The sequence below is a fragment of the Lampris incognitus genome, chromosome 18 (assembly GCF_029633865.1).
Source record: "Lampris incognitus isolate fLamInc1 chromosome 18, fLamInc1.hap2, whole genome shotgun sequence".
Classification (NCBI taxonomy): domain Eukaryota; kingdom Metazoa; phylum Chordata; class Actinopteri; order Lampriformes; family Lampridae; genus Lampris; species Lampris incognitus.
The window spans coordinates 23,808,705-23,824,025 of record NC_079228.1 but is presented as its reverse complement, the minus strand read 5'-3'; the positions used below and the strand labels follow the sequence as shown (position 1 = coordinate 23,824,025).

General features: G+C 44.6%; 1 protein-coding gene across 1 annotated transcript in view; it reads left to right on the top strand.

The window, feature by feature from the left end:
• The window catches only part of ext1b (exostosin glycosyltransferase 1b), a 152,859-nt gene that overhangs the window by 121,425 nt on the left and 16,113 nt on the right, over positions 1-15,321 (top strand). The window contains exons 5-7 of the mRNA XM_056297922.1: positions 2,762-2,894; positions 6,336-6,454; positions 12,477-12,572. Of these exons, the coding sequence (XP_056153897.1) occupies positions 2,762-2,894; positions 6,336-6,454; positions 12,477-12,572 (348 nt within the window). The remainder of the gene's footprint in view (positions 1-2,761; positions 2,895-6,335; positions 6,455-12,476; positions 12,573-15,321) is intronic.

Genomic DNA, 15,321 nt, shown 5'->3' with positions numbered 1-15,321 from the left:
CCATGTGAATGCCTCGGATGGGGGAAAACGGCGAGGGCTAAACACTTAATCCTGACTGACTGTCCTGTAGAGGCAGAGGAGGGTGGGGAGGGGAAAGGGGAGAGGGGCTGACATATGTAAATGGTGTTGCCGTGGCAGCCCGCAAGATAACGAGCGACATGGTTTATTCATCCTACTGAGCCTACGCTCGCTCCACTGCAGATCTGGGACGATATGTATACACACACACACACACACACACACACATGCACGCCAGCGTCTTGACAGATTGAATCTCCCCACAAACATTCACACACACAAATACACTGGTATTACTGCCTTCTTACAGTCGCTCAGCAAACATAAGTGTGTACCGTAGCGAATGCACACATCTGTGTGTGTTTGTTTGTGCGTGAGAGACGGTGCACGGGCACGTGTGCACGTGTCACAGTCATAGAAGATCCGTTTGCAGGATCATGCTGGAGGGTAACAGAAGCTCAACCAATCATGGACTGTTTCCCGTCAGGAAGTGGACACGTTTTCACCAATCACCGGGTCAATATAGCTGGACCCGCACTGTTGGCAAACCCAATAAACTCAGCTATTAAAACGGACTCACAGTCTGTTTCCAGAGAACCAAGATTTATCTATCATGCCCTAATTGGTTGATTGTGGCTGTTCTGAGGTGAGATTGGGTCGTCCATCATGTCAAACTGAGGGCTGCCTACAGGGGAGGGGCTCCAGCCAAGCAAGTAAAATTACCCCTCATAAGGTGTAACGGCTCCGGGTTTTAAGGTGTCAGTGCAATTTTTTCCCCCCTCTTTTTTTATGGGGAAGTTAAAGATCCCAAGTTAATCTGTTCGACTGAGGCAAATGGTTATCCGGCTCCCTCAGGGACATAGCTACAGAATTGGGGGGGGGGGGGGTTCCAGTAGAGCCACATGGCAGTCCTTTTTATTTATTTTTACACCCTCACCTACATCTGATGAATTTTTCTGTCACTTTATCAATATTATTACGGTAACACCCCTACGGCTATATTATTAACTTCTCACAATGCAAGTGGCTGGCTGCTGCTCACCAAATGCCCACTGCTGCAAAACGCTGAATGCGCTCTCTCTCTCTCTCTGTCTCATATTCACTCTCCATATATATTCATCTTATGCATTGCAAAGCCAACAACCAAGTCACTGCTCGCCACCTCACAACTCAATAGACGCCATAAAACACAGCCACAAACCTGTGTCTGTTTTACTGAAGCAATTTAGCCTGGCTCAAGGGCACAGCAGCAATATCTCTTTTTCTCTGCCTGTCTGCCCGATCAGCACAGAGGCCGGTCCTGTCCACCGCCCTGCTGCCGCTGGGTAGAAAAGTGGTCATTCGCATGTCTGGCTGTTTGACTGACTGCTCTGTTTGAGAGCAGGAAGGATCAGGGCACGTCTGATTGACTGGTACTTAAATGCAGCCAATGACTTTGTTTTTCAACACTGGCTGCTTCTATAACTGCAGCTGCTATTGGTGTGACTAACTGGAAAAGACGGGTTTTAATTCTGTGATCTGTTTTTTATGGGTGCCGGGCATACTTAAAGAGCTGGTTTGGGAGTTTTCCTGTTGATTAATTTTTACACGACGAGACTGTGATTGCTTTTTGCATCGCAGCTCAACTTTGCAGTGCAGCGTCTCTCTCTCTCTCTCTCTCTCTCTCTCTCTCTCTCTCTCTCTCTCTCTCTCTCTCGGCCTGATCAATAGCTGCTATTGAGGTGCAACAAAACAGACATTTGGAAGCAGAAGTACCTTCAGACTTCCAACTGATGTCTGCATTCTCCCATTTATTACCTTCTTTTTTTTCTGCCTTTCACTATTCCACTGCCTTGAAATTTGGACAATACTCTGGTGCTGCAAATAGCAAAAGGTTTATTCCCAGCTGGAGCTTTCAGTGAGTTGACATTCACTGACAATAACTATGTGTTATTTGGCTCCGGTGAAAGCTCATCTTATATGGTTTGTTGGGGTGATTCCCGGGATCAATGATGGAATCTGGAATTTTTTTACTCTCACCATGAATGGAAAGGGAAACATTCGATTCTTCTTAAGCGCAATTACACCCTTTTGTATGATTCTTCAAAGTGTTTTGGTTTTGTTTTTTTTACTGCTGAAGGAAATTGAGCATGATTAGATGGATGCTTAGCTGGATGCGCGCCTGCCCAGAGACCGTTGGCAATGAACAGGAAAATCCTGAACAACTGAAGGAATAGACTGACTTCAGATATTCATACAGTCTATTTCTATGGAGGGAACAGCATACTATGAACGGGTAAAATGGATGCTGTTTAAAACATACCTACATTCTCCAGAATCTTGAGTCACCAGGTCGAAGTAACATAACTGATCATGACTGACCTTCATTTTGATGTGTGATCAATAAGCCTCATGCTTGTAAACCCTCTTTAAAACCTTTCATTATTATTATTTAACCCTATTCTTATTATCAGTGTTGTTATTTTACCCTGTTCCTTTGTTATTCTGTACTCTGCAAAAAAAGTCGAAATAAAAAAAACATTTTTATCAACCTGCTTTTGATCAATCAACATTTTTGTCGTTGCTCATTTTAATGGTTACCATCGCATAGGACTTGATACTCCACGTAGTGATTTATGTCCTCACCCCACCAAATATAAATCAAAAGTCACCTGGTACATCAAGAAGGTTAAAGAACATGCTGTGAAGTATTTTCGCGTGGTATCTGATCCAGGTCTACATTATTGTTGTCTCCTCTGTGTAGATCATTCAGGACCGGGTGCTGGAGCACGGCTCCAGGAGCAGTTTGATGTGGAACAGTCACCCGGGGGGACTCTTCGCCCTGCCACAGTACTCTGCATACCTGGGAGACTTCCCCTTCTATTACGCCACGCTGGGTTAGTAACACAAAAACACACATGCACAGTATACTATACATTCATATCATCTTGCATGCTTACTCATGCACACACTCATACACACCTAGTGTGTGTACACACCCAGTATGTATACACACGTAGTCTGGCACGCTGTGTGTGTGTGCGCGCATGTGTGCGTGCGTGTGTGTCAAACACAGCACATCCACACAGGGCACAGAAAGGTTACACAAATTGCTGTTACATCACTCTAGCCAGGCTTCAGCACCCCTACACAGATATGGATGGATCCAAACCTAAACCCCACAAATCTCCTCCTGCTATCCAAACACCAAATATTTTGTCACATCAACAGTTTCAATAGTTTTCGGTCAAGCTCCGGCTTACGGACCTTGTCTCAGTCGCAGAAAAATTGCCTCCACCCTTGATCTACCGTCCCGCTCCAGCGGCCGTGCCTGGCACCAACTGGAGTGGAGGAATGGCCTTTGATGAATGTTTGTATTAATCTTGCTGACACACCAACTTGTCTGTCACTGGTTTTGGAGTTGGCTCCACTACTTCTTCCGTCGCCGCTGCAGCAGCGAGAACAATTCCTCCCGCTATGGTTCAGTAACACCAACTGCACCCCGCCGCATGTCTCTTACCCCACAGCACCTCTTTTCCCCACCGTCCTTCACTTCATCTTCATCTGGTCACTACTAGGCAGCTACAGTACATCAATACAGACAAAAAAAACAAACAAGAAAATGAACACACCAATGCAAACGTGCATACACACAACCAAAACACAGACACACGTTTACACATGCATTCAGTTGATGGAGCACCTGGGATGGAGAGCTCATATTAAAACGGATGGGCGTGGTGACAAACATGGATTACCCCGCAGCGAAGTTTATTTGTTTGCCAGACAGGCGGCAATTAAACATGGAGGGGGGCGGGATGAAAGACAGGAATGTAACCATCAGAGGAACGAGCCAAATGTGAGTAAAGAGGGATGGTCTTTTTCTGAATGACACTTCAAACTCGTTTGTTTGCTTAGAGGCAAAAAAAAAAAACGCAGACAGACACAGACTCTTCGCACACATGCATGTGCATTTCACACAGCGAGCCAGTCTAAAATGGTCTTTTGATAGGTCTTGTGACTGAGAATTAAGTGGCGCCACGAATACCGGGGTCAATCCTATAACTAACAACCTGTTCTTTCACAGTCAATTAGCTGGTTACATTGGCGGCGCCCACAGCTCGCTGGTGATGGCGATTGTTGACGTATTTGTCCAGGGTGTGATAACGTGATAACAGCCAGCGAAAACCTCTTGGCTAATTCACCTCAAAAAGTGCCACCCAGCCTGGGAACTGCGTCATTCACATCTGAACTTAAAATGCATGTGATTGAAATGCCTCCCGTGTTTTGTTTTGTTTTGTTTTTCTTGGTTTTATTCCTCAGTGCTGTGTGTTGAAATTTACACTTAAAGAGCATTTCTAAAAGCGATGACATATACTTTATCATTCCTAATTCACCCAACAAGCTCTACCAGAAAAGTCACAGGGTGGGTTAGTACATTTTAAAATCACATGTATTATATAACCTTCAACAGGAAAGCAGTTCAATAACAAAAACGCAGACGTAAGTGCCGGGCTTTGCCAGTTTGGATTAAAACAGATTTACATTAAGAACTCCAGAGCATCCTCTGGGACCGTCTTTCTCGCTTCATATTTTATTTCCTGCTCATTTTTAACTTTAATTGACTCTCATTCGAACATCTTATCCAAATTGCAAGGCTCGTCAGCAAGTGGTTGTCTTTTCATCGGGTTCCAGTTACAGTCAAGTTTGATCCCAAAATGTGATGCCCACCATTTGAAAAGAGGTGTGCCGACGCTTGAAAAAGTTATTAATTGGGCGCAAGCCAAGGTTTTTATGGGAATAGACTGAAGTCATTACATCAAAGTTATCAGCTCTCGAGACAGAAGCCAACACTAACATTGTTAATGATGAAAGTATCAGCAGTTTTGAGCCATTGGATGATTAACGCAACGACTTTCTCAAAACGGTGATCACAGGATTTGGGAATAAAATCTCATCGTATCTTTTTCTTGATATCTTCTTCAAAGGCTCCCAAATAATGTTGACAGTCCGTGTTTCATGGCATTCAGGTTTTCACAATTGTTTGTCATTATACCTCTAACGGACAAGATTTCGGTATCAGGTGCGTTTTGGTTTCCGTTATAGTTTGTTGTAGTCCAAGTAATATTGACCAATCACGTTGGTCAATATACTTGGACTACTGACCAACGTGATTGGTCAATATTACTTGGACTACTGTAGGTGGCGATTTCTTTGGTTGCATGCAGGTAAACAGTCCGTGTGGGGAGTGAAAGAGATGGAACGCATTGGCCGAAATGTCGTCTGGACCTAAAACACCCACAAAACGTATTGCAGCGAATTCGCGCGGGGGGGGGGGGGGGGAGTCGGTGAACCGTCGGCACGCGAACCCGTATTTCCCGCACCGCCGTCGGCAACGTTAACCAGTCGACTAAAGGGTCCTCCTACCCGTTATAGCCAAGGGCTAACGTGTCTACTTATCCATGCACGTCACATTGCCCCCTCTTTCGGGAGGCGCGTCCCCGCGCTTCAGCATATCAACTCCCTCACGCCTCTGGGCGCACGCGCTTCCGATGACCTCACGGTCTCACCATCCCACTTCTGACACCAATGCAGAGGAATTCGGGGGGGGGGGCGCAGTCAGGGAACCGTCGCCACAGACGGGACGCGAACCCGTATCTCCCGCACCGCGGGCGACAACGTTAACCAGTCGACTAAAGGGTGCGACCCGTTAGCTAAGGGCTAACGTGTCTACTTATCCACGCACGTAACAGTATCAATGTTTGTGTATTGTGTGGACAAACGTTCGACTCGTGTAATAAAGGAAGCTAATTGCTTTCAAAGTCGGATTGCACAACTGCCTTTGAAAAAAAAGAATTACAGGAGTTGGCGATTCTCCCGGGACCGTAAGTAACTCTTGTAAAGAGCATCTGATACGTTCAAATTACAGAAATCTCGGTACCCACCGGCTATCGTCTGACGACGATTTATACAGAATCTGTTTACAGAGATTACAAACAAGCTAACACGTCGCGTTTGTCATACCAGTACCTTAAACAAAGCCCCTGTAGTGGTTTCAAACTGTTAACTGAGTGTAAACTTGCTACTTGTGAAACAATCCGGTCGGAGACGTCGTCTCTCAACTCCAACTCCATTCTCGCGTCCCAACGCTAATCGGATTGTAAACAATGACGGGCGCACGGAAGAGGAAGTCGTCATAGGAAACGGAAGCTAGTTACTACACCGGAAGCCCCGAAAAATGACCATTGTCTCTAGAGGTTAAATCGTCGTTAGACGATAGCAGGTGGGTTCCGAGATTGTTATATCTCAGTAAGTAAACTGTATGTGTTGTTATGCAGGTATCAAGCCGTACCCCAAGTTCACAGCAGTCATCCACGCCGTCTCGCCTCTGGTGTCCCAGTCCCAGCCCATACTAAAGCTCCTGGTGGCCGTAGCCAAATCACAGTACTGCGCACAGGTATGTAATAATAATAATAATGAATAAATGATTTATTCCGGTCATACATTTGTGTTCATATGCGACAGACAAAGAAAAAAAAACATCATCGTACATATTTACATCAGTCCATTATACACAACAAAACTCAAATGACCGAAAAAGGAATAGGCTGAAGCCCAAGGCTTATTGTTGCCTATCCTATACAGCCCGAAGTTAATCTAGAATATCAAAGTTATAAGAGGAAGAAGAAAAATGTATACTAAGTTGTAATCCTTAATTATTTTACATTTTAAAGATTTTCTGAAACTCAACAGTGAGCTACACAATTTCAACTCATCATTAAGACCATTCCATAGCTTGACTCCCCAAACTGAAACACATCTGTATTTTACATTGTTCTCACTTTGCATGTTTCAAAAATACACAACCGTCTTAAATTATAGTTTCCTTCTCTCAATTTAAAAAGTTGTTGGATACAAACAGGAAGGTTTTCTAGCTTTTTCCAGTGTTTTTAAATACACAATATCTAAGAATTTTAAGGTGGAGGACCATATAAATAATTGATTAGTAGATTCATGGTAACAAGCTTTATTTATTATTCTAATAGCTCTTTTCTGATGTTTAATTTTATATATATAATATATATTATGTATTTTTTTTATAAACATTTCCCCAAACCTCAACGCAGTATGGCAGATATGGCAATGAACAATACAATATACGCAAACATTTCCTATTGAGCAGATCCCTTGTTTTGTAAAGAATAGCAATAGATTTAGATAATTTACGTTTAATATAGTCTATATGTGGTTTCCAACAGAGTTCATGATCTATAATCAGTCCCAAGGATTTTGTTTTAAATACTCTTTCAATTTCAACTCCATTTAACTTGTTTTATTTCACAATTAACCCTAAAACCACCGAACACCATAAATCTTGTTTTATTTTCATTTAGTGATAACTTTTTGATAGCAATAATGGTAAACTTTATTTGTATCGCACCTTTCTAATCAACGTTACAAGGTACTGTACGTGTGTGTGTGTGAGAGAGAAAGAGCGAGAGAGAGAGAGATTGTGTTCCTGGCTGAGTTGTCGGTCACAGGGCACCTCATGACACTCCAGACTGCAACATATTGTGATACATGTATGGAAAGGCAACCTAATGCTAGCATTCCCAAAGCTGTAACAACGGTTACAACGGTTGTCCTCCATTTTTGCTTGTGAACTCCATTTGATTGAATTAGAGCAGCCAGTTCGTAGCGGTGCTACATCTGTCTCCATGGCAGTAAATCCCCCTCAGCACAGCTGGAAACAACATGTATTGATTCTCCGCCTCGCTCCTTACCAGCACGGGAAATTAAATGGAATCTGCTCTCGATTGGCTAGCGCTGGTTGTGTGTGTACTTGCATGCGTGTGTATTTGTAGAGTCTATATGTACAGTGGGGAGAACAAGTATTTGATACACTGCCGATTTTGCAGGTTTTCCCACTTACAAAGCATGTAGAGGTCTGTAATTTTTATCATAGGTACACTTCAACTGCGAGAGATGGAATCTAAAACAAAAACCCAGAAAATCACATTGTATGATTTTTAAGTAATTAATTTGCTTTTTATTGCATGACATAAGTATCTGATACATCAGAAAAACAGAACTTAATATTTGGTAAAGAAACCTTTGTTTGCAATTACAGAGATCAGATGTTTCCTGTAGTTCTTGACCAGGTTTGCACACACTGCAGCAGGGATTTTGGCCCACTCCTCCATACAGATCTTCTCCAGATCCTTCAGATTTCGGGGCTGACACTGGGCAACACGGACTTTCATCTCCCTCCAAAGATTTTCTATTGGGTTCAGGTCTGGAGACTGGCTAGGCTACTCCAGGACCTTGAGATGCTTCTTACGGAGCCACTCCTTAGTTGCCCTGGCTGTGTGTTTCGGGTCGTTGTCATGCTGGAAGACCCAGCCACGACCCATCTTCAATGCTCTTATTGAGGGAAGGAGGTTGTTGGCCAAGATCTCACGATACATGGCCCCATCCATCCTCTCCTCAATACGGTGCAGTCGTCCTGTCCCCTTTGCAGAAAAGCATCCCCAAAGAATGATGTTTCCACCTCCATGCTTCACGGTTGGGATGGTGTTCTTGCGGTTGTACTCATCCTTCTTCCTCCAAACACGGCGAGTGGAGTTTATACCAAAAAGCTCTATTTTGGTCTCATCAGACCACATGACCTTCTCCCATTCCTCCTCTGGATCATCCAGATGGTCATTGGCAAACTTCAGATGGGCCTGGACATGCGCTGGCTTGAGCAGGGGGACCTTGCATACGCTGCAGGATTTTAATCCATGACGGCGTCATGTGTTACTAATGGTTTTCTTTGAGACTGTGGTCCCAGCTGTCTTCAGGTCATTGACCAGGTCCTGCCGTGTAGTTCTGGGCTGATCCCTCACCTTTCTCATGATCATTGATGCCCCACGAGGTGAGATCTTGCATGGAGCCCCAGACCGAGGGAGATTGACCGTCATCTTGAACTTCTTCCATTTTCTAATAATTGCGCCAACAGTTGTTGCCTTCTCACCAAGCTGCTTGCCTATTGTCCTGTAGCCCATCCCAGCCTTGTGCAGGTCTACAATTTTGTCCCTGATGTCCTTGGACAGCTCTCTGGTCTTGGCCATTGTGGAGAGGTTGGAGTCTGATTGATTGAGTGTGTGGACAGGTGTCTTTTATACAGGTAACGAGTTCAAACAGGTGCAGTTAATACAGGTAATGAGTGGAGAACAGGAGGGCTTCTTAAAGAAAAACTAACAGGTCTGTGAGAGCCAGAATTCTTACTGGTTGGTAGGTGATCAAATGCTTATTTCATGCAATAAAATGCAAATTAATTATTTAAAAATCATACAATGTGATTTTCTGGATTTTTGTTTTAGATTCCATCTCTCGCAGTTGAAGTGTACCTATGATAAAAATTACAGACCTCTACATGCTTTGTAAGTGGGAAAACCTGCAAAATCGGCAGTGTATCAAATACTTGTTCTCCCCATGGTATGTCTCTTGTGTGTGTGTGTGTGTGTTTTTTTTGGGTGGTGAGGCAACTGAGTGCATGTATGAGGTTTTTAGGGGAAGAAAAGATCCAAATGTGTCTGTGCACGTGTGTGTGTGTGTGCGTGTGCGTGTGCGTGCGTGTGCCTACATTTGTGCGCACACCCCGTTGTATGATTGTGTGTGTGTAACATATCTACCATGCAAACACCCTGCATACCGAAGCCCATCGAACTAATGGATTTTCACACCTTCAACTCAGTTTTCCCCCAAACCTTCCCTCAAAATAGATTTCGGATAGGGGATTGTGGGGGTATGGGGCTAACAAAATCTCACCTGTATTTTTTTATGAAGGTGGCTTTATGCTTATTTTGGGCTTCTCTAAACCGGGAACTGCTACTGTAGAGCCTGACTCTGCATGTCGAGTGGAGAGCCAGGTACACAACAGGGTATTTTTTGGTTGTTGTTCCCGCCCCCCTCCCCCGATTTCACGGTGTACAAAGCCTGTGTGTGTGTGTGTGTGTGTGTGTGTGTGTGTGTGTGTGTGTGTGTGTGCATTTGTGTTGTTATGATAAATAAATGAATGAAACACAGTGAATAAGGGAGTGCAGAAGGTGGAGGTGAGAATATTTTGGAGGCTGAAATCTTTTGATAATGTCGCAGTGCGTTCTTGTGTTTCGACATGTTGGACCTCCAGCTCTGCCCGTGTACTTGTGTGTACCTTAGTGGGAGTGTGTCTGTGTCAGTCTGTCTGTTCGTCTATGTTCACGTTTGCGTGTGCGTGTATTTGTGAGACATACATCAACACATTGTCCTCCTCGCCATATACATGCACACATACGCACACAGGCGTGCACTTCCGTCATCAGCACCCTGAGAGGCCTGGTAAGCTGACAGGTACCATCTGCCTCCATATTCAGACAGGAAGAAGACCTTATAAGGTTTGATATTATACTGTACTTTGTCAAACAGTTCAATAGTATGAATTTCAGTAAGATTCTTAAATATTTTTTATGTTTTTCTACATATGTAAGCAGATATCATGTTATATATTTATCATGTCAAATTCTTTTATTATTTTAATAATATTTTCCGTATTGCCCAGCGCTAATTAAAATATTGTCAGTCATTTAAAACGCTACAGACAAACCAGTACAATATATGACATATAACACCCTCTATCTTTGGACCCGAGACATGAAAGGAAAAACCTTATCAGGGAAAAAATATATGGGAGAAACCTCAGGAAATGCAACAGAGAAGGCATCCCTCTTCAAGGACAGACAGACATGCAATAGGTGTCAAATACACAAAAATAACAGTTATAATGTAACATCATAGATTACACACAGCGAGATAATGTAGAACACATACAGTTCATGCACAACATTTTGCAAATTTAAACATGCTGGGTAATAGAGTGCAAGGCAAATTTAGTGAATCTGTGTCGATTCAAGACGACAGGAACCCAACAGATGCAGTCATGTGCAGCGGGACCCCGCGCCACAAAACCAGCTCTGCTCAGTCGGGTCCTGCAGAGAGAGCAGACTTTTCACATGCACACAAGAGGCGAGGCAGACTTCCACACAGCGTCCACACAGAGTGAGAAAGAGGACGAGAGAAGTGATAAGAGTGATGCCGAAGTTGTCACAACTAAAACAAATTGTACGAAAGCAATTGTAAACGAGAACAGTACAAACGATAGCATAAATCTGCAGGAGGGTGGGACTGTGACCAAGGGAAAATGACACATCACAAACAGGCTCCAAAGTCATCAGGCGGTCAAAAGAAAGAGAGAGAGAGAGCGAGACGATCCATGGTCATCAGACAGTCCATAAAGAAAGAAAAATTGTCCTGGAAAGCGAGAGAGACAGAGATAGAGACGTACCTTTTTTTTCCAAACGGGTAATCTTTGAAGCCTTCAAAAACCATGATGTATGTTACTCCTTTGTGAAAACAACACAGGGTCAGGGTACCTCTGTAAATGGTAGGGTTTCGCTGTCATGCTCAAAGACATTTCAGCAAGGTCGGCGCCAGCCAACACACACAATGGGGCTGGACATCAGGCCAACTTCTCATACAGCACTGTTATCTTAAGAGTCAGATGGACAGGCCATTGAACAGTCTGGAAGAAGGAGACAGATGGAGAGAGACAGACAGACAGGACAGACAGCGAAGTATGTGTGTGTTTGTGCGTGTGTGTGTGTGTGTATGAGAGCAGATGCGGGTGTTGCATGTGTTCCTCGTTTAACATTCATGAAGTCTGCCGGCAGAGCAGAGTTGATGCTGTAGGTTGACTCCAGCTGCACATTACATGCTGGCTGACTCCTAAGGCACCAAACAGCAGTTGTCCATGTAAAACACTGTGCGACTGGCTGCAGAACAGGAGTCCCTAACAATGTATTGCATGACCCGACTGGCATTACAGGAACACGAAATCAAGGAAACATGAGAACATGATCTGATTGGCTGTGGGATAACAGCCCGCTGTGTGCGATTTGGTGCAGTTGGCCAGAGACTGTAGTACATAGTACCTGCAAAACCACATCCACATTGATGTGACTGAACGCAGCATATATCTGTATTCACTCAATTCAGGAACATAACTGGAACGGTATTATTGATTTAAGTTGCTCCTGCAGCTCTTTATACAGCAATAAACTCCTAAGTAGGTGGCATTTTCCAGCAACACGGCGGGAAAATGTTACATGTTTAACAAAACTGATCTCAGTAATGGTCTTGAAAATGTGTTCTGAGCTCATTATGGCTCCAAGAATACAAAATGTTAAGGATCCATTTGAATGCAGTGCAAACACAACTACAAATTATGTTAAGCCTTGTGAAACTTTCTCTTCTTCTCGTTCTGTCTTGCTTTTTTCGCTTTTCACTTGCTTTCTTTCTGTCTCTCACTTGTCACCTTTTTCTCTTTCTTTGTCACTTTCCCTCTGTCACATTCCCTCTGTCACTTTCTCTCTTTCACTTTCTCCTTCCATTCGTCTCAGATTATTGTTCTGTGGAACTGTGACAAGCCTCTGCCTGCCAAGCACCGCTGGCCCGCCACCTCCGTGCCCGTCATTGTCATCGAGGGCGAAAATAAGGTGAGGCGCGCACACACACACACGCACGCACACACACGCACACAGAAAAAGGATCACCATCATTACGGAGTAGCTTTGTGGTTCAGTTTCAAACTTTATTTGGCTTGAAAGTCAGTGAGACTTCATGAGTTTTCATTGAATAGTTCATGAGGTTGTCATTAAAAGACATTTAATGGGATTTTAATTAAATCTCAATAATGATAATATACATGGGGGGGTTACGACTGAAAGCCTCAGACATGGATCCCACTGAGAGAATACTTGAGTCGATAAATTGTTTAATTTGTAGATAGCCCGCAAAGACAGGGTTTTTTTTTTCTTCTTCTTTGTGGGAAAAACAAGTTTCTAATGAGCTGAGGCCTGTCACAAAAAAAGCTGCAAAGTCAAACTTGGGTTGTAATATGAATGTAGAATTTATTGATAAAAGTACAATTGGAAATGTATGCTAAATTAAATGCCCTGTGGATATAAACCAGCAAGATTTGAGCGGTGGCGACACCCATCCCTATTCCAGATAAGGGAATCTCAAGTCTTTTATACTCTTTAACTCCAGGTCAGGTGGTTCTTACTGTAGGCTAACCTCCCCCTGCAAAATCCACAGAGTCAGTGTTATGTGATTGTGTGCGATATCTGAATGGTTTGTTTTTGTTTTGCGCTTTAGAAAAGTGTTGCCGCCCAACATTCACCTATGAATGATCCCCAAAATAGGTGTCCGGGTGGCATGGCGGTCTATTCTGTTGCCTACCAACACAGGGATCGCCGATTTGAATCCCCGTGTTGCGTCCGGCTCGGTCGTGCATCCCTACAGACACAATTGACCATGTCTGCAGGTGGGAAGCCGGATGTGGGTATGTGTCCTGGTCACTGCACTAGCGCCTCCTCTTGTCGGTCGGGGTGCCTGTTCGGGGGGGAGGGGGAACTGGGGGGAATAGCATGATCCTCCTACGCGCTACGTCCCCCGGCCCAACTCCTCACTGTCAGGGGAAAAGAAGTGGCTGGCGACTCCACATGTATTGGAGGAGGCATGTGGTAGTCTGCAGCCCTCCCTGGATAAGCAGAGGGGGTGGGGCAGTGACCGGGACAGCTCAGAAGAGTGGGGTAACTGGACGGTTACAATTGGGGAGCAAAAAAAAGGGGGGGGGCACAAAAAAACACAGAGCCTGATGTACCTGCGTTGTATGTCATCATGACAACCTTAGTGTTTTTACACCAACACTCACATTAAATTGAATGGGTCAGCATGCTTATCTTTACCCTGTGACCTAACCCTATTGGGGTTAAAGGTCAAACATTGAGACAGATGAAGAGCTCCACCACCGCACACCACTGTCTCTGGAGAAGGGATGATCTGGTTTCTCGTTTTGTGCAATTTTTGTTCAGAAAGGAACCACTTTTCTGTGATGGCCTGGCGGCCTGTCCAGGGTGTCTCCCCGCCTGCCGCCCAATGACTGCTGGGATAGGCTCCAGCATCCCGCGACCCTGAGAGCAGGATAAGCGATTTGGATAATGAATCGATGGAATGGGCGGACTCATTTTTAACAATTTTGTTACTTTACCAACACAGGTTTGAAAGCTAGAGAAGGAGGCACAGGAGGAAAATCTCTGGTGGGATTCATTCCTGCATGAGTTGGGACAAACATCTACTTTGGCCTCAGCAGCATGGGACTCTACCTTGTATTAAAAAACTAACGCTGAGACATTGGAAATGGAAAATGAGGAGAGTTTTTTTTTTTAGCGGTCAGTCTCGTCCACAATGACTGTATGAAGCCAACTCCACCATTGTTTTTTTGCTGTACATACATCCACTAAACCTCGCCTGCCAATCAGCCCCGGTGGTTTTCACATAAATGGCAGTGGCATGGCGGTGGGCGGGGCTCACAGTTTACTTCACCCCATGTCTCGGGCTGAATTTACCACGAGCTGTCAATCACAGCAGGAAAGGGTTGTGTTTGGCTGCCTGTCAGCGACAGTGGGTGAAACAGGCCTGGTGTACTGGTGGTGTGTACGCGCGCACGCGCGCGTGTGTGTGTGTGTGTGTGTGTTTGTGTGCGCACACGTGTGTGCCATAGGGTCTGTGGTTTGTTGTGCTTGTGGCGGATTTGTTTACTGTGGCGGGCCAAGCTGTGTTCTTCCACCCCACAGAGGGGACACAGAGGGAGAGGGAGGGAGAGAGAGAGAGAGCTGTCCACCCTCTTGCTTTTTTTTTTTTTTTTGCTGACTCTCTCCCTTTCCGTCTCTCTTTTCTCCTCCAAATTTCTCTCTTGCTATCTCTGTATCTTTTGTTTGCTCTCTCACCCTCATGTCCTCATTCTTTCACTTTTTTATTCTCTCTCTCTCTCTCTCTCGCTCTCTCTCTCTCTCTCTCTCTCTCTCTCTCTCTCTCTCTCTGTCTTTCTCTCACTCTCTCTCTTGCTCTCCCAGACTTCAAGCTGGTTTATAACTGTTGGGTTAAGCCATGTGAGCGCCCCAGCAGTGTTTAATATGGTTTACACACACTGGTGGTCCTCCCTCACTCTCTGCTCTGCTGTTCTCTCTTCCCCTCTCCTCCTCCTCCTTTCTTTCTTTCTCCTTTTCTCTCTCCTTCACTGCCGCTCTCGGTGGCTCTGCTCATTTCTCTCCCTCACCCTGTCTTCTCTTTGTGAGAACGTTATAGGGTTATTCTGACCCCCCCTCCCGCTCTTGTCTCCTCTCCTCCTCCCTCATTCCTCTCTCCCCTCCTCTTTGGAGAGTAGGAATGCTAGAGGCAGAT